The sequence below is a fragment of the Tyto alba genome, unplaced genomic scaffold (assembly GCF_018691265.1).
Source record: "Tyto alba isolate M040663 unplaced genomic scaffold, T.alba_DEE_v4.0 Super-Scaffold_42, whole genome shotgun sequence".
NCBI lineage: Eukaryota > Metazoa > Chordata > Aves > Strigiformes > Tytonidae > Tyto > Tyto alba.
The window spans coordinates 24,217,573-24,242,828 of NW_024881318.1; the positions used below are offsets into that span (position 1 = coordinate 24,217,573).

General features: G+C 37.8%; 1 protein-coding gene across 1 annotated transcript in view; it reads left to right on the top strand.

Annotated features, from left to right (window-relative positions):
- Window positions 1-25,256, top strand: part of RAB3C (RAB3C, member RAS oncogene family) — a 139,214-nt gene that overhangs the window by 4,935 nt on the left and 109,023 nt on the right. The window contains exon 2 of the mRNA XM_033009085.2: window positions 5,373-5,600. Within this exon, the coding sequence (XP_032864976.2) occupies window positions 5,373-5,600 (228 nt within the window). The remainder of the gene's footprint in view (window positions 1-5,372; window positions 5,601-25,256) is intronic.

The window sequence follows — 25,256 nt, forward strand, 5'->3', positions numbered from 1 at the left end:
AATCCAACCTCAAGATTATTGGTCTGGTGTTTTACGTAGAATCATTGATTTCTTCATGATTGGGTAATACTGTCATCGAGTTTTTATATATATGAGGATCTTTGTAACATTTTGACTACTCTGATGACATTTGATTTGCCCATTAAAGACACTTGTGGTGCAACCTACATACAGTTCATTGAGTTACAAACATTGAATTTTCCTGTTGTATTCTAATGTTGAATATCCATTGATTCTGTTTGACTAATTATATTTTACAAAAAGGAAAAAGGTCACCTCACAAAAACCTGTATGTGCAGAGAACTCTGTCTTTTTACTAAAATAATTACTAAAGTCAGTTTCTTTTAGAAAGCAATGGAAATGTATATATTTCTACATTGTGTAAAGAAAGGGAGTGTTGCTCTTTGAAACAATTGTAATTTAGCTAATTAGTACCTATCTATCCTTACTGTAGATAGAAATAAGGCATTTTCCCTGGGTTTACTATTGATCTTTTCCTTTGATATGCCTGTTATTATAGTTTTTAAAATAAAACAATGTATTTGTGAAAGGCACAAAGGAATGAACCCCAGTATTTTCAATCCTAGCTTTTCTTGCCTTTGGCATTATATTTTCCAGGGGCAATTCATACTGCATTAGGCATCCAGGGTTAGGTGCATATATAAGTGCAGACTGAAGTGCTGTGCAGGCCAAGGAGGTCATTGCATACTGCTCTGCTTAAGTGAGAAAGCTTTTCAAATTAATTCTGTCAAAGAACTATGTCCTCTAAGGCCATAAAAGTAACATAGCTAAGTGTTTTGTTATTATCATGAAGGTGGCAGGTAAACACATGCATTTTCAGACATTTGTTCTCAACCCTGCTCTGTTTTAATCTGTTCTTTTGGGATCAAGGAAACAGCTGAACAGCAGACTTGAAAAGTACCTGGGTCTGATATGGAAAACTCAGTTTAATGATTAAACGTGCTTATTCCCCTAAATAATCCACATTTAGGGAGTTTAAAGATGTGCAGTAAGCAGGGAAACATACAAAGCCTTTCTTTTTTGTCCTTGAACTGTATTCAAGCTGGGGACATACCTTCTCTTAATTTTTATAAGGAGCAAGCATGTGAGACTGTCCTGGTTTGAGCCCTGAGGGCAACATCACTTTAATTCAAATGCTAACAAGACAACACTTAACAGACAAGGTGGGGTCAATGAGAAGCGCCACCACATCCAAAACCACCTTCCCCACCCCTCCCTGGGCTCAGCTCTGCTCCCCGTCTCTCTCCCTCCTCCCCCAGCAGCGCAGGGGCAGGGGATGGGGGTTACAGTCAGCTCGCCGCTCCTTCCTGCTCGGGAGCTGGGGTGAACACCGCGCATCCCTCCCCTGCTCCACGGGGCTCCCCTCTCCCTGCAGACACTCCTCCATGAACCTTCTCCAGCGTGAGTGCTCCCCACGGGATGGAGCCAGTCCAGAGCTGATCCAGTGTGGGTCACCCCTGCATGTCGCAGTCCTCCCAGCACTGAGCCGCAACAGCGGGGGCTGCTTCTCCCCTTGGAGTCCCATCTTCTTTTAAGTGCAGCCACCTGTCCTGGCTTCAGGTTGGCTTCTGCTCCACCAGTGACCTCCATGGGTGGCAGGGTGGGCGGCCTTGCTGTGTCACCATGGGGTACAGGAGTCTCTGCTCCAGCACACCTATCCCCCTTCCTCCTCCTTCCTTCCACTGAGCTCCGTGTTCATCCCTCTCCCAACTCCTCCTCCCAGGCTCCCCTTCTTAAATATGTTATAGCAGAGGCGCAGCCACCATCACTAATTGGCTCAGCCCTGGCGAGAGGTGGATCTGATTTGGAGCTGGGGGAGCTTTTGAGAAGCTTCTGACAGGGGGTTACCACTGTAGCCCCCTTCCCCGCTACCAAAAAAACCCTGTGCCACAACTGTAGGTCTTCTGATTGTTGCCTTGAGCTTGGATTTCCCAGTGGACTCTCAAGTCTGTCTTGAGTCCTCCAGGAGATGGCCTGAGACTGTCTTTGGTGCTAACATCCTGATGGGTGTAGGGATCTGAAGAGGGACTCATTCAACAAAAAAGCAAGTATGTAACATGTTCATGAAAATAACCTTGTGCATTCTGTCTTCAATTTTACTAAATAAGGACAAAACTTTACTGAAGAAAAAACTCAATGTGTTTTGCTGAAAGTGATGCTTTTTTAATATATCCATTTAATAATTTGAGAATAGAACTTTGTGAAAATAAAGGTGAGTTTTGCTTTCTTGGAAACAGAGTATCATAACATTAGCAAGGTTGACATGTTTATTTAGTTCTCATCCATGTATGTAGCACTTAATAACAGGTCTGAACATGGCATTCCTGGTGATTATTTCCAGCATCATTTCCGAAAGAGGAACATAACATCAGCACTAGCTTCTTCATATTTCTTTGCCAAATGCTTCCATAGTAGGAACAAGTCCTGTTAGGAGCGAACTGACATGCTAGTACGTCAGGAAGTGGGCTACCGTGCATCCCATACTTGAAGTCAGCAGCTTGCATTTAAGAAAGATAAGCTCTGCAGGCATATTCACAAAATTCAAGAGGACCAACCATCTAGGTTTCCCTTACAGTCAGCAGAAAAATGTAGGCTCCTCTAGAGTGAGCCTGAGGCAGGGGATATGAATTGTACTCTGAAAAATGTGTCTCTTCTTACTACAGAATGAGTGAGATTGGGAACTAATGGCAAAGTTTTAGCACTCATACCGAGTTTGATGTTTCTCCAGACTAGTGCAGGCACTAGTACTTTTCTAAAACTCATTTAGGTTTTGGACATGAGAAAGGATCACTGTAGTCTAGGGAGACTGGCTCCTGGCTCTCTAGGCTGAAGTTAGTCTCTCCAAACAGTTTGAATTATCAGTAACTCACTAATCCTCTCATGATTCCCTAGGTGGGAGGTGGATAAATTAGTCCTTTCCCATGCCTCTCCTTTGCCTTTTGCATCCTGTAATAGGCAGATGTATTCCTACCACTGAAATAAAAGCTGACTGCAATTCTGTGTTCAATTTGCCCGTAATTCTACCAACGGTACTGCAAGTAATGAATCCATAAGTTCAAGGCACAGTGAAGGTGTTTGGGGTTTATTTTTTACTATTTTAAAATAAATTTTAAGGAAACTGTTATATTGCTAATACACATAAACACATTAGTTTGGCGGAGCACTGAAATTTCTTTGTGGGAAAAATCTATGTTTAAAACCATCTATAAGACACACATTCTTAGGAAGGCTACATAATGTATAAGATTTAACAAGACTATTATTAGAACCCAGGTCTCTTGATTCCTCTGTTCACTGAATCATACTATTCCCAAAGTGTTAGGCATTAAAGTACATGGGGATGAATTGTAGGGCACATAGAACCGAGGCCAACAAATTAAATGAAAGCTAAAACCCCTTTTTGTAAACTGTGAGTTGGAATGCTTTCTAGGAGATAAAATCAAGAAAGAAAGTGATTATTCTGCTCTCTAGAAGTAGCAAGTACTGGTTTCAGCTGCTGCATTACAAAGAGGAGCCAGAAGGGCATCAGAACAGGCTGCTGGGGAAAGTGTGCGGGCATCCCCAGACACTGCACAGTCTTTTTTCTTCAGGACTTGTGGCAAACTGTGCACAATGTCATCATACTCTTTGCTATGTTATAGCCCATAGTGATTAGAGTTGTATAAACAGCATTTGCCTTTCTTTTTCTCATGTTCTAAGTGAAATATCCCCAAACAGTTTTACAATAAGGGAGAATACTGAGGGTGGACAGAATTTTTGTCTTTTGCTATAGAAATAAGAAAGATGAGAGATTAGGAATGTGGATGCTTGGTGGTATTTAGGTTTTTGTTCTAAAACTTCTTTGTTGCGTGCCTGTGAAAGAAGTGAACAAATATTAAGGCCAATGCAGACACTCAGGGTTCAATCACATAGGTACCCAAGACTACATTTAATCAAGAACTTCAGTCACTAGCAAATAAAAGGGTAACTCTGAAATCAAACACACTGTACTGCATTATTTATGAAATATAAACCTTACACTGAATTTTCTCTCAAAAGCTTGCTACATCCATTGTCTCCTTCAGGAGTTTTTGTTCCCACTTCTGTATTCCTCTTCAGTAGCCCAAAGACGCTGGCATACTATTATTTGTACTATGAGACAGCAGAATTAGCTCAGAAAGTGTATGCAGTAATTGAAATTCTGCTGAGACGGTGGGTTAGTGTACAGCCCCCACCCTATTTCCAGCTGTCCTCTCTGACTGCCCCAATGCACTCTGAGATGCCTAACTTATAAAGCTTTGACGTGAGCTGCTTTTCCCTAAACTTTTATGTTAGGGTATGATGTCTGTCTTTCTGTCTGAAATCAGTGTGCAAAAGTGTTGCACTTAGTGTTGCCAAACTCCAAGAATTTAAAAACCTGCCAGGCTCCCAAAATACTTGAGATTTTTTTTCTTAAAAAGCATATGAGGTGAAACGCTGCCTAGTTCTAAGTTCTTTATTTTTGCCATCTGGTTTTTGAGCATCCCACGCAGAATTTTGGTCAGATTTTCAAGTTAATCTCTGCAACTCTCCTGAAAGCCAAAAGTGTACTTTTTGTAAATGAAACTAATGATTCTTGAAGATCTAGAGCAAAATAAGCTTACTATTTAGCAGTATTCCGTAATATGTGCTTATTTGGGACTTTTATATGGATTAGAAACTGTATTTTAAGGACTCAAATTTGAAAAGATTGGCAGCTGCCACTCACTTAGGATGATGTTGCATTAACCCTGCAAATTCCAAAACTAGAATAGACTAGAACTAGAAAAAAATCAAGACTTTATTTCAGAGGTATATACTCAACTCACTATATAATGATATGATAACTGAAAGGTGGTAAAGGTGATATGCTTTGAGTAAGGTTAAAGGCATTACAAAAGACAACAGCATATATGCAGTAAAATAAATAGTTCAAGGATCTTATCAGATGTAAAACATACTAAGATTTTGCTTGGAAATATACCTCCTATGTCCTAACGCAGCACTGATCTCTTATTTCCTTCTTGTGCAAGTGAAGTATCTTTTTCTATATTTTCACTACCTGTTTCATTCATCAGATTTTCTGAAGGTAGATCTTTTTAATGATATACTCAAGAACTGTCCTAGATTTTAGAATTTTTTTTTTTTCTGTAGCAGTCACTGGTGATATTTACATTCTCTTTTGCAACTGGAACTATTACCATGGATACAAGAATCATAAAAAATAATTAAACCTCTGTGAACTTCTTGAGTTCATTGATATTTGGTGCAAAAACTCCAAAAAAAATCTGAATGTTTCCAGTTTTATATGATATGGGAGGCAATAAACTATTTCTTTTTATTTTGAATTACAGATGGCATCTGCTCAAGATTCCAGATATGGCCAGAAAGATACATCTGACCAGAACTTTGATTACATGTTCAAACTGCTCATTATCGGCAACAGCAGTGTTGGGAAAACCTCCTTTTTGTTCCGATATGCTGATGATTCCTTTACGTCTGCATTTGTAAGCACTGTTGGGATCGATTTCAAAGTAAAAACGGTTTTCAAAAATGAAAAAAGAATTAAACTACAGATTTGGGTAAGCCATAAAAAATAATTCTATGAGCTAAGCAAGCTGTAGCAGTTTGCTAGATAGCATTTAAGCTACTGTAGGTTTGCACTGAATGTCATAAGCTTTATATATATATTCATAGTAATGAAAAAGCATTTAATTATTTCCCGCATGACTTTTCTGTCTTGCATAATAGAGTGTAGACAGTATTTTTAAGGTATTGAAGTACAGCAGATTATATATTCTTGTCATGGTTTAAGCTCAGACAGCAACTGAGCACCAGACAGCTGCTCACTCCCCTCTTCCCCCTCAGTGCTGAGAAGGAGAAAATAATCAAAATTTGGGATTTGAGATAGGACAGGGCGGGGCAAATCACCCGTTATGGTCACAGGCAAAAGGCAGACTCGTTAGGGGAAGAAAAAAAGAACATACATTGATTACAGGCGTAACAGAGTAGGACAGTGAGAAGCACTGCCACATCTTGAGAACAACTTCCCCCCACCCCTCCCTTCTTCCCGGGCTCAGCTCTGCTCCCGATATCTCTACCTCCTCCCCCAGTGGCGCAGGGGCAGGGAATGGGGGGTGCAGTCAGTGCTGCTGCTCCTTCCATCTTCGGTGGGGGGAGCTTCTGGAACTTGTTCCCCCTGCTCCATCGTGGTCCCCCTCTCACAGGAGACAGTCCTCCACAAACTTTCTCTGACATGAGTCCCTCCCACAGGCCACAGCGTTTCCTTATGCTGCTCCATCGCGGGTCACCAACTTTCTCTAACAGGAATCCCTCCCACGGGCTGCTGCAGATAGCAGAACATTTAACAATGTGAGACCGAGAATTAAAGCTTCAGGTCTTTGCCATCTTCCTTGGGTGCTTGAAGATTTTGAGCAATGTTACCTTTGTGATATATTTGTAACAGCTTTATTAACCAAGATGTTATTCCTTTGTGCATGAATACAAATAATTTAAAAATATATTTAATGATGGGCACCCATTAAATGTCAGGAAACATCAGATCAAATATGACCAGTTAATCTAACATGTTTTGAACAGGAGATAAATCGAATATCTTTTTAATATTGCACAAAGGTGAATTTTCCAGAGTTTCCGAGGCTGTATCTCATTCATGTCTTCTTCGGGTAGGCTTCAGACCTTGATATCTCATATCATTTGTTGTTCTGTGCCCTCTAAATTAAATTCACATTGACATTACCTTATTATTTTTTTATAACGGAGCAATAAAATTGTGTTCACATTATAGTCTTTACACAGTCCTTCTTTTAATCACCAGGTATCCTCTACAGTAGAATTTATTGTTCATGTCTCTGCTGCAAAAGCAGCTTTAGTTTACAATGTTGTATTAATGCAATTAGTTTGACACCAGTATATTTCTCATAATGCTTCTCCATGGCGGACTACAAATATGTGCTTGGCTCAAAGCAGTCCATTAATCTAAATGGGTTCAGGGCTATCCATAGCATTGAGAGGATGTAGCAGCTGTAGTCTTGCCAGCTGGAAGAAACTTCCAGTTTTAGCAAAATGGACATTTTGTTGTTCTTTGCATGGCAGTAACATGCAGAATCCAAACGAACTCTGACAGTCCTTGCCTGAAAAAATTGCAATTGAAATGAGTGAAACAAACACAAGGACTCCATGTCCCTTAGGGAAGAATGGACAGAGGCTCAGAGCATGGAAGAAATCTTCCTAAAATAACCTACCAGGACAGAGGGTTAGAGACAGGACTTCAGATCTTACTTTCTTAGTAAAGATTTTTACTCCAGCTACTTCATCCAGCACTTCATCTTGGGTTTGTTGTTTTGGTTTGGGTTTTTTTTCCATTAAAAATTTAATGCCAATTCTTAAAAGGCCTTGTCATTGCCAAATTAACACAAATTGCAACAGCTCACAGTTGCTGTTTACACTTTTTAGATGGAGTATTTTACACCAGAGCATTGTGTTGCAGTTATGCTTGCTAGTAAATCGATTGACTGTTGCACGTCTGGGACCTTAAATAAAATCAGATACGTATCTCAGGAAGCTATTTTAGCACACGAAATCTGAAATAGAGCACTATTACCCCATCTTGTAAGCTATATCAACAGCCATATTGTTCTTAACACGCAGTATCTATATAGGTAACATACTTTATTACTTTTCTTTGATTATGTAAATGTCTTTCTAAAATGAATAGTACTGCAGTATCCATTTCTATTTCAAACTGCATTTATGAAAAGCCAGTTATACTAAACAAAATATAAAATTGAATGAATCACAGTGAGTGTGATTTGATGATAATTCTGAGTAGAAATATGCATGAGGTTATAACACTTCCTTCAAAATCACTGGCAAAATATTTAGTGACATGATGTGATAAATGATATTCAGCATATATGAAATAAAACATTCTAAAAAATCTCACAGGTTTAAACAGTCAGAAGAAACTGGAATTGCAACTTTAAAATGTGTTCTGGATTACAAGATCAGAATTAATTCAGTAATTCCTCACATGTGCTGCAGTGAGGAAATACATGGAATGCTGCTGCTCTGCTGTCCTTGCCTGGAAGCAAGATGCAGAAATGTGTAAATAGTAATGCTGCTGAGTCACTAAAATTCCCTAGCTAGAGACACAGTTAATCCAACATGTGTCCTGTTACAATTTTGTACAGATTCTTCTTGGGTAGGCATTTAAATGTCGTGTTTAGTAGCCCTTTCAGCATGATATTTTGCGTTCAACTTGAAGCATGTTGGAGCTTGAAACACTGATTTCCTCAGAATAAAATTCCCATATGCTTACTAGTGAAGGGTGCAAGTTTGTTTGAAATTCAGCATGGACACTCAAGGAAGCAGAGTCATTATTTCTTAATAAAATTCACTGTCTGATTATCACAGATGATAGGTGCTGATATCATACTAAGTGCAGACTTACATACTGGGATGGCCTGCAGGTCTTTTGTTTGTTTGAGGTTTTTTCTTGCTTTGAGACAATAGTGTCTTATGTTTGGATTCAGAGGACCTGAATTGGATTTTCTTCTTTCATTGTTCAAGCCAGGGAGGGTGGGGCTCTCCCTAGTACTTACTGTTGTATCTTTTCTATATGGTCAGAAAGAGCTTGCTGAGAGCACTGCAATGTTTGCTTTCTTTCCTTCTGAACCAAACACCTTCTTTCCACAATATTTCTTCCTGAAATTGAGAGAGGTTCAGAGTTCGAATGCTATATTCATTAGTGATGGCACATTACCTTGTCATAGGACCACCAGCTGGCTCTGAAATTTTGTTTCACAGCAAGTTATAAATGTGACAACCCTGGTATGGACATTACAAAGACAGCATAATAACAAGTTTTTTACCTATTAAAGGAGCTAAATCCATAAAAAAGGTGTTTTTCCTAAAAAGGTATTGATTTCTCAACAGGAACTATAAGGAATTCTGTAAAGGAATTGTGTCTGTACATACATTCATAGGATAAAAGTGCATCAGAGGGCTTTAGGGTATTTTACAGTGTCAAATAAACAGCAATACATTTTTCCTCTAATTGGTTTGAGCTAGTAATATTAAAGGAATGGGACTGGAAGGCTATAAGATTCTTCTAGTTTCAAACTGCTAGATTTCAAATTATGTCGAATTAAAAAAAAGTCTTGTCAATACTAGTTCTGAGAAAAATACACACTAAAGAAAATGATTAAAAGCTCAAAGAAGTGTAAATCAGAAAATAAAATTGTTTAGCCTTATAAATCTATCGCTGTGTTCCTTGCATAAATCACTACATTCAGTATACCCTGTAGTTGTGATGCCACAAAGGTTTGCATTACTTTTGTAAACTGTCAATAATTTAATAGACTGCAAGAGTTTATGGAGAAAATATAGGCTAATTTGGACAGTAAAATTTGTTAGCTAACATTTGTCAAAATAAATCATTAGAATAGGGGAAAAAACAGAAAAATAAAGTGCAGATATTGATTCCTAGGAAAACTAGTAAGGTTTACAAAGACAGGTCAATTATTTGTTTAACTGACAGTGTATATTTAAAATCTACTTGATCAGAACTCTCAGTGATTTCTAGCTGATTTCAGTACAAATTTTCTTTGTGGAATATAGCACCACATTTTCCCTCTCTGAACTATTTATTACACAAAAATGCTCTAACTGCATTCATACAGCAATATTTGCATAGTTTCTATCTGATTGCAGCACTTCAGTGCAAATATCAAATAAGAACACTGCACTGCCTTTTCCTGCTTAGATGGCTTGTCCCTGAGACTAGCCATAGACTTTATGGACTTCATGGACACTGATCACAGACAAATAAAAGATAACCTCCTGGAGAAGATGGTGTGAGAGCTGCTTGTGTCAGCATATCCTTCCCAGAACTGTGTGTGACAATTTCATTTGATACTCAAAATGTTGCTGTCTTCACATCAGCTGTTTTCTATATATTGTCACAGGGTTTAGGGAGTAAGTGAGGACTAGGTTTTACAAGCTGAATGAGGAAATCCCATGTCATCATTCAAAAATTAAAACTGTAGTAGCTGTTAAATCAATAAATGTTAGGCACCTGATTTTTTGCTCTACAGGCTCTCTAACAGCGCTTTAACAGTAAAAAGGGGTTCAGTTAAAATAAGAATATTTTTGTCTGTGTGTGTTTTAGAGGAGTATGTGAGAATACTGGTATGAATTAAAATTGTCTTGATGTTGGAGTCTTTAGAGGGTATCCTACACTAACTCACAAGTGTGGAGGCAGTGCAGTATTGCAGAAATACCCTGTAAGAGTGGCTGAGGTCATAGCATCAGTACAAGAATCACTAAGTACACTGGTTCAGAAAAAGTGAAAGCTGAAACAATAAAAGGGGAGTTAAGAGAAGCGTGTGGAGATAGCAGATAGCGAGTGTGGCAAAAGTTTCATCACAGGAATTTTAGGGCATGATTTTATCACATCTGACTCATCTGAGTATTTTAATTGGTATGATAGCCACATCAAAGTTTTTTTCATTATTCCTTTCTCAGGTGCTGGTGACAATGTGTAGCTGTGGCTTTGAATACACAGCCTTTTGAGATGAGGATAGTAAATCTAATATTGAAAATGAAATTTCCTCATCTCAGCATGAAAATCAAATGTATGTCCAGTAATATACCAGGCAACAAGTTATTTGAAGACAGCAATATAGATGGCTAAAAACTGAAGGGATTTGGAATTGCTCTGGATCTGTCTGTACTAGTAAATTAAACATACCGAGACTGTCTTTTGGCACTGAGTCCAGCTGGCATGGAATAGCTTTTGTCCATATGTTTAAACTCTTTTAGTCTCTGAAAGAGGATGGACACATCCAGGTTTTGTATTGGGAAGGGTCTCTGTCCTGTTCTAAGTCCTGAACCTTGCCCAGGAACTGTTTGGCAGAGTGTTAGCAAGCCTGGGTCAAAACTGTGCCAGAAAACATGCTGGTAGTTTAATGGTATAGACAAATTCCATAGCCTTGAAATGCTTCTGGGCACAATTTAATTTGCTCTTACAGTCATGTCTTGAAAGGGCAGCAGCTCCAGCCAGCCTTGGGATAGGATGACCTGTTTGTGGTGATAAGCAACGCAGTGTGTTTACAAATGTTGCTCTGTCAGAAGGAACCATTCCTGGGAAAATACAGTGAGGAATGTAGCTGTGATGACTGGAACACAACTTCTTCCTGGAGTTTGCTTGTTAGCTGAAACAAGGTAAAATTCTGGGCAGCTTTTGTTTTGGTCTAAGCTACCCCCCAACAGGTGAATGTTGTCCCAGTTGTGTTTGGATTGTTAACCTAAAACATTAATTTTCTTCTCCTTTGCTTATTTCTATGCAATACATACCTTTGAAGAGCAATAAATAACATTTACTGGAATTTGGGAGTAGGATCCTGTTTTCATACTACTGTATTATTTCGTGCAGTGCTTCCTACATCTTCATTGACAGGTCTTCCACTTATGTGCAAGTTATATTTGGTATATTTTATTTCTCAGAAATACTGGAGTTCATTAATCATCATTTTTGCATAACTTTTTTCCCTTATTTTTTGTAGCACCTGGAGTTTTCAGCAACGAGTATTAAAGATTTGCACAGCCAAGGGAAAGCACATTGTAGTACATACAGCACTGTTGCGTTCAGATCTCAGTCAGAGAATTGCCAGGGGTTTTTAATCTTTGTATAGCTTGGGGATCTTAGTTACTCCCAGAAGTTGTATATTTTCCTCAACTTGGGGATTTTTAGTCCTCTCTTCACCTTGCCCTGTTTATTCTATATTCTGTTTCTTGTACTTGTTCTTCTGGTTGTATTAAAGTTGTGCCTATGGATCCAATTCAGCTCAGGTTTCCACTGTTTTAGGTAAGTAGCCAAGGAAAAAAAAAAAGGTTGAATAATTGACTTTTAGCCAGTCGAGTAGGAATGAACAGGTGAGAAGGGGAGATGTCTAGTGTAGGTATTTGTCAGGGAAAAGAAAACTGCGACCTAAAAAACAAACATGATAGCTTGCCTTTTCTCTAAACTTTAGTAGATAATAGTAATTTATATAATCTATATAATGTATAAATAATGGAAATAGTTTATCCAGTTTAAAGGCATCAGAGCAAAAGAAAATATAAGCAGAGACTGAAAAGATAGTATGTGTGTTGCTATTTGAAGTTTGACTGCAGTTGTGCATAGAATGAGGCATGATGAGAGAGAAAGCACCAAAAAGTCAGAGTGAGAATGGGACCAAGAGCTTATGAGTCAGGGCACCATAAATGGTGTGAAAACTCAAAACCAGTTGCAGATACTACTTGTGATGGCTTGTATTACTTCCTTCCACATCACCCTGCAAAAGTGGTAACAGATGTGATACTTCAGTCCTTTACTGGAAAACACAAAACTGAACTCTGTAAAACCTTTTGCAAGAAATGCTACTTTGGGACCTATTTTGGGTGTAAAACATAGATGTATTCATTATAAACAATACACATCTTGTAAAACTACTTGATGCATTTCTTGTATAGAAACAGGGCCCAGTCCTCAGTGCCAAAAAATATCCTGGCAATGTAAAAGGCATACTCAGTTTAGACACACTTCAGTGCAAAGAGCACATGCTGTACACTTTGTGAGACTAGTCATGTTGGCCAGTGATAGCACTTTTAAAAGTAATATGCTTTTATAGAAAGTAGCACTGGCTATTCAAATACTGATGTGACATTACAGTTTTATTGCTATAAAAAGCTTATGTCCTGAGAGTTTTAAACATTGGCTATGAACCCAACTCAAAAAAAGGATGGTGCCTATCATTTCAGCACCCTGCCTAGAGAGCTCTGTGACCTGATCCTGTGTGCTTGCTCTTACACTCAGACACACCAAAGTGATTGTAAACTCCTGGCCTCAGATAGTTGGGAGAGGAAACCTGAGGTAAATGTCAGTCCTACAACTGCAACTAGCATTAAATTTCACTGTTTTTCCTAACACTCCAGTGGTTTTGTGAAAGCCTTCTGTAATATTAGGTCAGAGATTTTACTCTTTTACAAAGGTCTGTGGTTTACAAAACCCCCCATTGCCTACTTTAACAATTTTGCTGTCTAGCTTTGCTTGCAGCACAGAAATGAGGTCCCTGTGACCAGCTTAGCTCTATATATATCATAGCTGGACTTTAAATATTCTCTGACAAAGACTCCTGTTATCAGTAAAACGATACATTTGTATTCAAAGGCAAAGATTAATTGGAAAGAGAAGGTGGCACTTAGCATAATTAAAATTCTAAATAAGGCTTATCTCACTTTTTAAGTGGAAATTTTAATGGCGATTCTTTAAGAAAAACTGAGCTAGTTTAAGGCACTTTCTAGAACACTTTGTAGTCTATCTTAGGCAGTCTTCTTCATCAGACTCCTGGGAAATGCATTCTGACATCATTTAGGCCTACAAATCCTCATCCTGCCAGACCGAAAGTAGTTGCAGCTCCCCCTAACCTGTGACCAGCTGGTCTGGTATAACATTTTTTCAGCTGCCTTTGGTTTCCACATCATGATCTGCAAGACACCAGCTTTTGCCACGTAGGAAAGCACATACCAGTGGAAGAACTGTCATGGACCAGCACTTACATGTATGCAAGCATCATATAGATGCTACATAGTCTCCTCAAAAACTGGTGATGGGAAAGGGAAAGGGAAGATAGAAAAGTCTTTCATACATGTGTACCTGAATAGCAAAATCTTTGATTTTGCTCAGTGAGGAGTCAGGATGGTAACAAAAAAGAGAATGGAATGATTTTGCTGTTATAGAGGCCTAAAGCAAGAACAATAACCTTGTTGAAAAAAACAAATAAGCTATTTTAATTGTTCTGTCTCAATAAAATCCAGAGAAATCTGACAGTATACTTTAAACTGTGAGATACAATTTATAGTTACCAATTTATCATTTTAAGAAGCAAGAATAAGTCTATTTCTAAATGAAATTAATGTTGACAGTATTCCTTTAGGTGAAGTCAGCTGTGCTGCCAGGTCCTGTGAACCATTTTAGCAGCATATTTAAGACATCTATACAGCTGCAGTGAATCTACAAAGGAGAAAAAAAAAAAAAAAAAAAGCCCATACAGGCTCTTCCCTGCATTTTAATAACATTCATGTTGTAGATTAGAGTAAAATGTTGCACTCTTGCTGTGCAGTTCTTGCTTTGAAATCAGAGGACCAGAGCATTGGATGGCAGCCATAATGAAAATACCAGGAAAAGGGGAGTGTAAGAACAGTATTTAAAGCTCACTTCTGGCTTCTCCTGCTGCTCAGTGCAAGCTGTTTCCCTGTGCTGTGTCAGAACAGCTTGAAGTCATTCTGAAATTATGCTGGGTTGAGAAGGGCACAAGTGATGGAGAGAGGAAAGGGGTCACACAATAGCAACTCTTTTTTATTTGTTACCCAATTTGCATTATATTCTGGAAGTAAGCATAAGTGCATTTTGTAAGAAGCCAGAGCCATAAGGGGCTCTGTGTCACGTCAGGATAATGTTTGGAGTAGTTTATACATTATGGACAATGCACCCAGCTTTTACATGGGAAATTATGACATCAAGCACAACAGCATCCCTGCAGGATTTACCTCTATATTATTATTTCTTTGTCAGCTAAGAAAAATCAGTTAGGATATTGGTTGCATTTTTTTCTAGTAGAGAAGCTGATTTTTCCACTTCCGTCTTTTCAGTGCAGTTGAAGGTTAATCTCCTTCAGTATTTTCTGAATAAATCTGTTGTTTTTCTGTAATCATCTAGGTATTTTCTGGTTTAACCCAGGTTGTTTTATTACTCAGTGCTCATGAAAAAAATGATTTCCAGTTTTTACCTGTTATTTATACATTAATTGCAGTTTGAGAAATACAAAGAATTCTGCCTCAATTAATTCAATCAACAACCCAGATGGAAGTTGCCAATGGTGTAATTTAGCCAACTTGTTTGCTCTAAAATTAGGATGATACGTAGGTACAGAGAGTACTTACTTTCCTGCCCATCAGGTTAGTATTGAGGTGTATTATAAAAAGAAAAAGGAATTCAGGTCTGTCACAGGAAATAAGTTGTTCTGTTCTGACAGCGAGAATAATACTTGGTGGACATTTTTTGCTCCATATATGTTGGATACTATTGACTTTTGCCTATTTTATTTGGAAATAAAGACAACCCTGCAGAAAGGAATATGAAGTAACCTCTCAGAGGTGTTTCTGGTTTTCCTTTCTAGATGGTTTGGTCTGTTACACTGGCTAGCAAAGTCTATATTTGTTCAGCTTAATGAATCATTCTAGAATAAGCTGAGCTAAAAGAAGCCTGGAAGTGTAATATTTTATAATTCTATATTCATCTATAATTAAAACTTGTATTTTCTGCGGTGGCCTGAAGTCTTCTGGAACTGCTTATTTCTGACCTCTTCAAAAGATATTTAAATTCTAGTCATCATACAAGACTTCTCGACATCAATAACTGCAATTTACTTCAACCGTAATTTCTTTGGATAAATCTGTTTGTGATTAGGGTTCCTAGATTTTAGTGGGTACAGTCACACATGAGATGGCTTCACTTACACTAACTCTGAACTAGCAATGCAAGAGTGAAGCATGGAAGCATCCCAGTTGTCTGGATGTAAATGTAAGGTTCTCTAACTGTATGAACAAAAGGAATCAAGGAAATTTCCCAGAAAAGATGGAGTTTAGTTATAAAAAAAAGGGTGGGTAAGGAACTAATGACAAGCTGACTTGAAAGGAGGGGACATCATGCTTAGACTGCATTGTGGGAAGATTTTAGGACTGAAATAATAAACTTAATATGTAGTAGGTATATGCTAATAAGACTTGTTAATGATAGGAAGTTGGGAAGTGTTACCTGTATAGAAAAGGATTGGTATATCATACAGAAAAAAAAAAAGTTACTTTCAAGTGTCAAGTAATAGAAATGGAATTTAATTTAACAGTACCAAATTGGGCATTTTGGGAACAACAAGAATTTTTTATGTGGACTAGAATTTATTCACTTAGCAACCGCTGAAGAAAGGCACAGTCTGAGCATACCAGAAGGAGAAAGTATTCCTACTAACCATCCAGTGAAAACCAGTTAATATGGTTCTTGCATGTGCCTGGTGAAGTATTTCCAGAGGAAATGGGACTATTCCATTATCTACTGCACAGGAGATACTTCATATGGAGGCAGGAACTCAAACTGAAGAGAGATGCAGAAAAACCCTATTGCAATGATTAGAGGAACTAAAAGGAAACAAAAGGTGTAGCTTTTTTACTCTAGAAAACAAAGGCAAAACTAGTGCTTTGGTTTTTGATGAAGTTTTCAATAAAAATACTTAATTTTGTACAAAACACACAATTCTCCACTGAAAAACAGTTTGAATGGGAAAAATGTGTAGGCAGGCCTGTTATTTACATGACATCCATGTGCTGTTAGAAGAAACCTGTAGGAAATGAACAGGATATGCACTGATGGTCTGTGTAACATACAGAAGCATTCACAAATTGTCTTAGAAACCATGTGTGAAGTTGGGCTGACAAACGACACATACACTGTTTTGAATGCTCCCAATTGCTCCCTCCCCAAACATATGGTAAAAATTAATGCTTGTATAATATTTTGAATATGACAGTGGTCTTGCAGTACCTTAAGGACTCAAGTATTTGTCTTGCTTGACATCCATGAGCCACCATCCTTCCTCCTGTTCTTATTTAAGCTAAATTCCTTTTAGAAAGTCCATCCATGCAGGTGCTAAGAATGTTTTTTTCATAGCACTCTGCTTCAGGCAATTTAATGAAATGAGGGGGTCAGAATAGTGTTATTATCTAGCTGCATCCCATAGGAGAGAGCCTGTGGCAGGTAGGAAGAGTCATAACAGAAGCGTTGACTCAAGGGCGATCAACAGGAAATCAATTTGGTCATCGGATATGATGAGTCTGGTAGACAAAGAAACTCACTAGACAGCAGCTGAGTGTGAACATATATGTTTTTCATGTTTTAAGGAGTACAGAATATCTATCTAGGCAGAAAGTCATTAAAAAGATCACATAATGGCAAGGGGGGTTATAGTTGCTTTGACTGGGAAATGGAAAGGCTGAGAAAACAGGTATTGTGCTAATTAGAGAGGAAGAGAGAAAAAAATTATGTGATTGAAGCATATATGGAGTCCTGTGAAAATGAATGTCAGACCTGAAGCAAGACAGGAATTAACAGCCTGAAGGATAAAAAGACCTTACAGAAAAGTCAGATAGTCCAGTCATCTACACTGAAGATAATGAATGTTATGTTTGTACGGGAAAAGAAGTAGTAAAAGCTAAATGGAAGAAGCAATGATAGAAGGTGACATCATATGTAACACTCTTCTTTGGACATCAGCTCTGGGGATTAAACCCATATATATTTAGAGCTAAAATCGTGAGCACTTCTTGCTTTATTTGAAAGACTAAGACTGCCTATGGAAATGCCCTTTTGTAAACCAACCGTTATAAGGGCTGGTGTATATGAGAGGAATGGGCCTGTGATTTCGAAGGGATAGAAAGAAGAAAATCTGGAATCTCTTCATACATTGTCCGTCCCATACATGTAGATAAGTAATGGAAGTCCTTGCTAAAGGACATTTCACATGCTAAAAGTTTACATCAGTTCAGAGTAGTCTGGGGAAATTTGTGTAAAGATACTGAGAGTATTTATAGACATAAAAACTACTTCTAGCTCAGGAAATCACAGAGCTGGATGTGGTTGGAGGTTAGGGGGATGTTAAAAAGAACTAACATATATGTCCACCTCACTGTTACAAGTTTCCGTAAGCATTTAATCATCAGTGCTGTTACAGAGGATGCTGAGTAGACATACTTTTGATCTCACCCAGCAAGACTGGTCGTACATAAATGTTTATTAACCAGTAAAACACATGAGTTCTATGCCTTCTAGGAAAAGCTTCCCTGCTTTTTATGAAGCTATATCTCCTAGCTAGAAAAGTGCAAGAAAATTCAGTCACAGCCATTTTAATACTCAGGCCACTGTCATGTACAAATGAGCCTTAATGCTTTGAAAATAACAGGATCCAGGCAAATAGCAAATTTACCTGCTTGTCCCTTATAACAAAATTTTCTGAGAGCTGACCTCTAGTTGTACACAAGTAATCGCAGAAGACATTAGAGGTGAGGCATGGCAGGACTCAAGTCTTCTTTTTTCATTGTGGTGAAGGATGCAGGATCAGGAACTGGATAGATTCCAGCAAATCTTACGGTAATACTTGTGTTTTAATTTCCATTTTTAAAGGATTGCTAAGATGCTAAATTGGTATAATTATCTTGTAGTTCCTGATAGATTACGTACTATATTTCTTTTGCTAAATTATAAAATTTCTTTACTTCTTTCTAAGCCTCAGATATCACAGTCTATTTCCTCCTGATTTCCTTTAGGAATCCTAGGCCCCAATGCCTACATGGTTCTTAGCCATGTATGACAGCCAGATGTGGTCTGTAAAATGACCACAGATTAAAAAAATAAAATACATTCTCACACAGGTAAGCAAGAAAACAAAATCAGGAAAAAATAGTAGTTTACATTATTGGCCCAACCTGTATTTGTCTAGAAATAAAAACATGTAGGGCATCTCTGAAAAGTAAGTTGAGTAACCTTGACTTAGAAAGCCCTATTTTCCCTCTGCAAACATAGGAACCCAACTATCTCCTACCTGACTTGCAATAACCATTCTCTTGACCTCTGTTTCTTTTTTCTTCCTCCTTTGTATAAACTATGGAGTTCACTCTGAACACAGCACAGCCCTTGGGACTTAATTCTTTGACATTTTCCATTTTGTGTTGCCAATTAGGAAGTAAAACAGAATTGTGTGACTTTCCCTCTCTTTGCATATAAAAGAGTAAGTAAATATGTAACCCTTCTTTATAAAGTTGGAGAAGGTTTTCAGGGAAGACTGGCTTAGTTTTGGATAAGGAGATTGATGTATTTTTAACATGTCCTGGAAGGATGCTAAGGGCTGTCTCTGTTGACAATAATGGACACACGTTCATTTAATACATCTTTTATCTCAGTGCAATCACTGTGCAAAGCAAAGTTTTCAGCACAGTGTCTCAGTGTTTCCAGCATACAAAGGGTCTCAAAAACAAATCAGTGATGCAGGAGCACAGCATGGCAGCCCTCACATAGTGGAAAAAGGCAATGATCTTCTAAACCTTTTTAAGTTTGGAGGCTTTTTTTTTTTTTTTTTTTTTCCCCTTTTGCTTTTATACCTGGTTTACTTCTATGTAGTACAATGAGAACACAAAGAGTACCCAGTGGGTTTGCCTCATTTACAGCCCAACCCCAGATAAACTCTGTAGACTGCAAATCTTTTTTTTTTTTCCCTATGTACAGAAGTTCTTAGGAAATAGTATCATTCTGCAGGCCAGGAGAATTTACTTCCTACAGTTACTTCTTTCCGATTATGCAGAAAGGAGCCTGTGTTAATGATTTGCCCAAACTTTCAACAGACCAAAATGAGTGTATGTATGTCTTTTGTGAGAACTTGAATTTTCAAGAGTACCACTCATCTTTTACTATAGCTGTTTGTTTTGGAAGTATATAGTTAAATCCACAGGTACAGTCCAATGACACAGGGATATCTTGTTTAGTGTGTTTATAAATATGGACTACATAGAATGAATTTTAAATGCTGGAAGTTTCTTTTAATTTAGCAATTTAAAAAATGGGTAGAGTCACCCACATAAAAAGTCCATTAATATGTCTTCCACTGGTTTGTCTTATTAAATATATCTCCAAACCTAAATAATACAGGACTTTTATTTTCTGTCTGACTTTTGGATTTTGTTAGTGGTGTATGAACGAGGGTTTTAAATGTGGTTGACTGTTCCATACTTTTTTATCACATACAACTTTTAATAATAGAACAAGCCCTCCTCTGTGGCAAACCAATTCCAAGTCTGAAAGAACCAATGTTGAATTACTGTGAGTCATCCTCTTGGTGATCCAAAGGCTAGGGAGGAAAGAAGGAAGTTTAACAGCTTTTAATGTCCTTGAAGGTCTTAATTTAACTGATTGACAGTCCTTCATTCAGAACTGAATCACCTGTAAATCTCTTAGCAATTACCCTATAATTTGTATCTTTTATACACAAATAGAGCCAATCTCCTTAAAACAAAATAAGGATTTAGGAAAGATTTTAGCTTCATTACAGCAAGGAAACAGGTGAATTTGGCAACATTATATTAAGTTCAAGATCTAAAAGTTTCATCAAATGCTGTGACTGTTGTGACTAAGTCAGCAGCTACCTTGTAGGAAATTCAACTTCTGACTATTGCATCAGAAAATTTTCTCTTACGCAACTAAATTGGGTGATGTTTTCTGGACCTATCCTCATGAGATTTCCACCCATATTTCTGGGTCTGATAAGCTGGTGGACAGAACTTCCAAACCTGGTGATGTTTGCTCCCAAGCAGTTCAAAAAGGAAAGCATCCAGAAAAGTATACGATAACAACTTCTCAATTTATCTATTCTGGAATTGTAAGTAATTGTTACACTTAGGGACAGATTGTCAGTTGATATGCATCAGTGTTGTTCCACCAAAGTGAAAAGAGACAAGTTAGCAGGCTTGATAAGGTGGAGATCCAGGTTTTATTTTGGAAAATGGGCCAGGGAGAGGTAGCATAGAAGTGGAATGAGAAACTTATGGCCTTAGCCAGCTAAGATTTAAGTATCTGCTCTAAGCAAGTGAGTCTACCGTGGCTCTGTAACTGGTGATCAGAAATATCTGTCTTCAGAAGTTGATTTATTATGTGCTAAAATACATCTCTAAAAGATAAATTCCCTGTAAATATTTCCATTTTTTTGAAATGTATGTTGTATTGAACTGAGAAGGAAGTAGGCCTAACATACAATAAAACAGATGCTATTTTAGATGGCTGTGTCCCACCCGTAGCAGCTGGAAAATAAAGGGATACTTTAGACAACAAGGACAACCAGTGGTTGAGATTACTCTTGGTTTAGACATGGCTTTTCATAATTTTTGCAAAAATCTGTATGCTGTAAATTAATGACCACCAGAGCACTTTGGGCAGGTTATGAGTAACACAGATATTAAGGAGACAGACACTAGTCGATGAATCAACTTTATGCATGCAGAAGCCTCCTTTAGCTGGATGCCATTGCTGAGATTACGCCAGTGGTTAATAACATTAAGGCATTTTTTGTTTATTAGAATCAGGTGCCTATGTCCTCACTCTGGATTTCACTGTCTGGTGAAGAAAAGGATTTTGCAGAAGGAGAATTAAGATGGGTACTAATATTTATCAGTCAGGAAAATGTAGAGCTCAGGGACTATGCCAGCTTTGTTAAATTTTTGAGAAAGAGGGTGGGAAAGAGACTAGCCATCAAGGCAGAATTTTTAAGCAAAACAGTAAAGCTTTCTAACCCCACTGTGTATGGATCAATGCTTGCATCCTTTTAATGGAAAAAAGTTATATTCATGATTTGGTCTGATATCTCTATGGAGACCAAATGATTGTCTGAATTTTATTGTAGTCATAGGTTTATCTTGAAAACCCTTTGTCAAAATCCTGGGTATTCTAGAAAGTGTCTATACTTTTTGGTCCAGAAAATGTTGCTGATGCTACATGTTTGTAAAAAGGTGGAGAACTGATAATACAACTCATACAGTTTGTTTTGGGTTGAGGTTGTATTTTCCAATCCTTTGAAGATAGGTCATAATACCTGTTGCAGGCTGACAGATTTAAGATCCTCTGTAATCTAAATCCTCTGAAACTGCTAATCGTTTCCAGTTGTTTGTGATGGATGCTTCCCATGGAGAAATAGGGTGCACTTCCTTAAATTTGCTATTTTATCAAGCATTTCTGGGCATGATTTTTCATAAGCAAAACCTACTTTTGTTACAGTCAGTGGCACAGTGCCTCATAAAGAACTTGCTAAGGAGTTTGTATGTTTTCTTAAGCCTTTTAAAATTTCTGAATGGTCATTTTCAAAACTGCTTCTAAGAGTTGTCTTTCTTCCCCAAAATCTTCTACAAAAGGGTATGTTTTCTCATTTGGAAAAGGATCACATAGACTTTTCCAATGGGACATGGGCCAGGCAGTCAAAGGACTCTGGAGGCAATAACTGAGATCAAAAGAGAACTTTAAATATCCTGGCAATGATTTCCTTGTTTTCCCCAGTTATCTGGGAGAGTGAGCAGGAATCTGTGCTTCATAACCATAGCTTAGGAAGAAGATATGTAATTAATTCTCTCAGTGGTGAGTGCTGCTCACCAATCCATTTTCTGATTTGTTTATATTTGTCAGAGAACGCTGTGTAATGCCTGCTGCTATTCTTCTTACTGTTAATTATCTAGAGTATAATTTAATTATCCCTTATATTGTTCTGCATCAGAAATCTTAAATACTATTTTTTCCTAAAAGCCAGGCATTTCCCTTGAATGCAAGCCAAGATTTTGTAGCATATGTCTTAAGTAAATGAGCTGCATGTGATACTAATCATTTTGAGTTTCTCTTTTTCAGTCTGTAATAGGCTTTGGCACAAGTCTATACTTTCCTGTGTCTCTTCAAAATTATTTCTGGAGCTCTTCAAAGGAGAGAGTTATAACTCATTTTCGTGATTTGGCCTCCATGCCAGTAAGCTGCTTACTTGTATGAAAATAACATGCTTGCCTCTACCATCCATGAGTACGTGTTCAAGAGAAACAGCATTCTTTGTCTTTTATACTCCCTCTTGCTATCAGGAGCTTCCAGAGTTGAAATCACTTGCAAGGGAAAATTCTAATTGTTAGTCTTAGATCTCAGTTCTGCAGCCTCTATGTGAATGATTCCCAGTCACATGAATTAAACTATTGCAAATAAACAGGTTACTCAGGCAAATAAAGACTGAAAGACCAGGTCCATATTACCTACCCCTTAGAGGTCTGCATCTGTAATCATTCATCTTCAAAATTTACCATCAACTTATTTCATTTGAGTCATGGCTAAATATATTTCTACCTAGTAACAATTAATTCCTGGTGGCAGTTGCCTGTTGTCAAATCACATTTTGTACCCATGTGCCTGCAACACATGTAGTTAATTATGACAGAGGACCTGGAAATGTTATTAGAGTCCAGCCACTTAGAGATACTCATTAATTACATACAGGGCTACCTCTGATGGGTTACGTTGTCCACTTAGTCTGATCTATGTAGTATTGAGTCTGCATAGAGAAAAATCATAACAATTAACACGGAGAAAGAAAGCATCTACATGCTTAAGGATCTTCAGAAATATGAGAAAAAAGTCATCTTGATACCTTATATTTCTGGAGTGTATAATTTGTGATGGAATATCTGAAATAGCAATGTTAGATGAATGTACATGTTTCTTTCTTCTTGTACTTGCCATAAAAATTTACTTTGCTTTATGAGGTATGTTAATGCTCTTTGGGTTCCCCACTGAGTTTTTGAGAAAGGAAGGAGGAAGAATTAACATTAGCTGAGCAGTGCACTTGCAGACTCAGGAAACTTACTGCTTTTCACAGCGGACCATGACATCTTCAGGACATATTAGTCTTTTTGTTTTTACACACATCACCTGTTCATATAGAGTACAGTGGGACCTTCTTTTTTTCAGAAAAAGAGGTACAGAAATAATAGCAGCTAAGTAGGGTGAAATAAGAGAAAACAAACCATATTTAGGAGCAGAAGTATGCTATGGCATTTTTTCCTCTCTTAGAATTTTCTCAAATATTAAAGTGTCTCTTCTGTCATTACTATTTCTTTCTATAAGTGCTTCATGTTACACTAGATAGAGGTTTTTTCATCTTTTAGCAGTTATGAAACATAGAATCAGCATGGCTTTTCCACTCTGACAAATATCACTGAACATCTTGGAATACCCTTGTAGTTGGCTGGGAATGGGCTTTTGTCAATAAGGTAAATAGTGGTGTCTTCCCCACAACATTGACAAAGCAGCTGGGGCATGGGGGATTGTCACAGTCTGCCCAGGATTACAGAGCAAAACTCTCATTCCTCAGTTTTCCTCTTGCTCTTTGACATTGTTTCCACCCATTGCCATTAAATTTTCAGAACATCTGTGAAGTAATCAGCATATGGCCTTCCTGTGTGATTGCTAATGAGCTTATTAAATGCTACAGCACAAAATTACAGTTGTATGAGATTTTTGCCTTACTTTACATTGGGCTTTTAATTACCTGCAAGCACTTTATGAAATACTGTGGTTTAATAACTTTACAGTGGTATTGTCTAATGTTATTTGAAAATAGAGAATTCAGTGGGCAAGGCTCTTTGCTATAGACATGCTAGATGACAATTGTAACAGTAAAACAGTAGATGCTGTAGAAGTTAGGTGTACCTAAACAGTGTGTAGATGTTATGCTAGCTTTTCATATAGGGACAAATATCAGTCTTAATCCTAAAATGACAGCTTGATATCAGAAGAACATGAGACTGTTTAAATAGGGAAGAATTTTTAGCTGAATTCCCAAAGATTTCCCATAGAATAGCAAAAGTCATTGAACTGTTTTCATGATAGAATAAAAAACAAATTTTTGTGTCTGCTAGTACTTGAGAAAAGGGGCAACTAGGAAACTGGAAAATACTGTTCTTCAGAAAACAGTAATTCTGCATTCATGTGTTTTGCTTTGTTTTCGTGTGTTTCTTTCTCTGCTGCCTTTCAAGACTTCACAGTGAATGATTTGGTTTAGTTTGGCATGTTCATTGCAAGCCAGACAAGAAAGTTGTTCCTCACTTTTTTTTTTTCCTAAAGGTTGAACTCCACAGTGGTAGGAATTAAGTGGAACTAACAGCACTAACTGTTCCTCTTGGATGAATGCTGGGAGTAGCTGATTTAGTCTACGCCATTTTCAGTAATTAGCTCATTAGGCTCCTCCTCCTACCATTGTTCTGATCTTCATTGGAACTCTGTGCTTGCAGTGATTGCATTTTAAATAGAGAACCTAGCACAGATAAAAAGTCACAACTGTTCATTTTAAAATTATCTCAATTTTTAAGTACAGCTTCCTTTGTTTTTACAGTAATGTCTCTCTGTCACTGGGATATGGAGTGACAGTTTGTGTCAACTGTGAATGACACAGGTACATTTTTGTGTGTGTTGTCTTCAAGGAGGCAGCAATTGAAACAAGCCTAGTGTGCAGGTGCTTCACTGGAATGAGTGCCTCAGGACAACTTTATGGCTCACTTGAGCT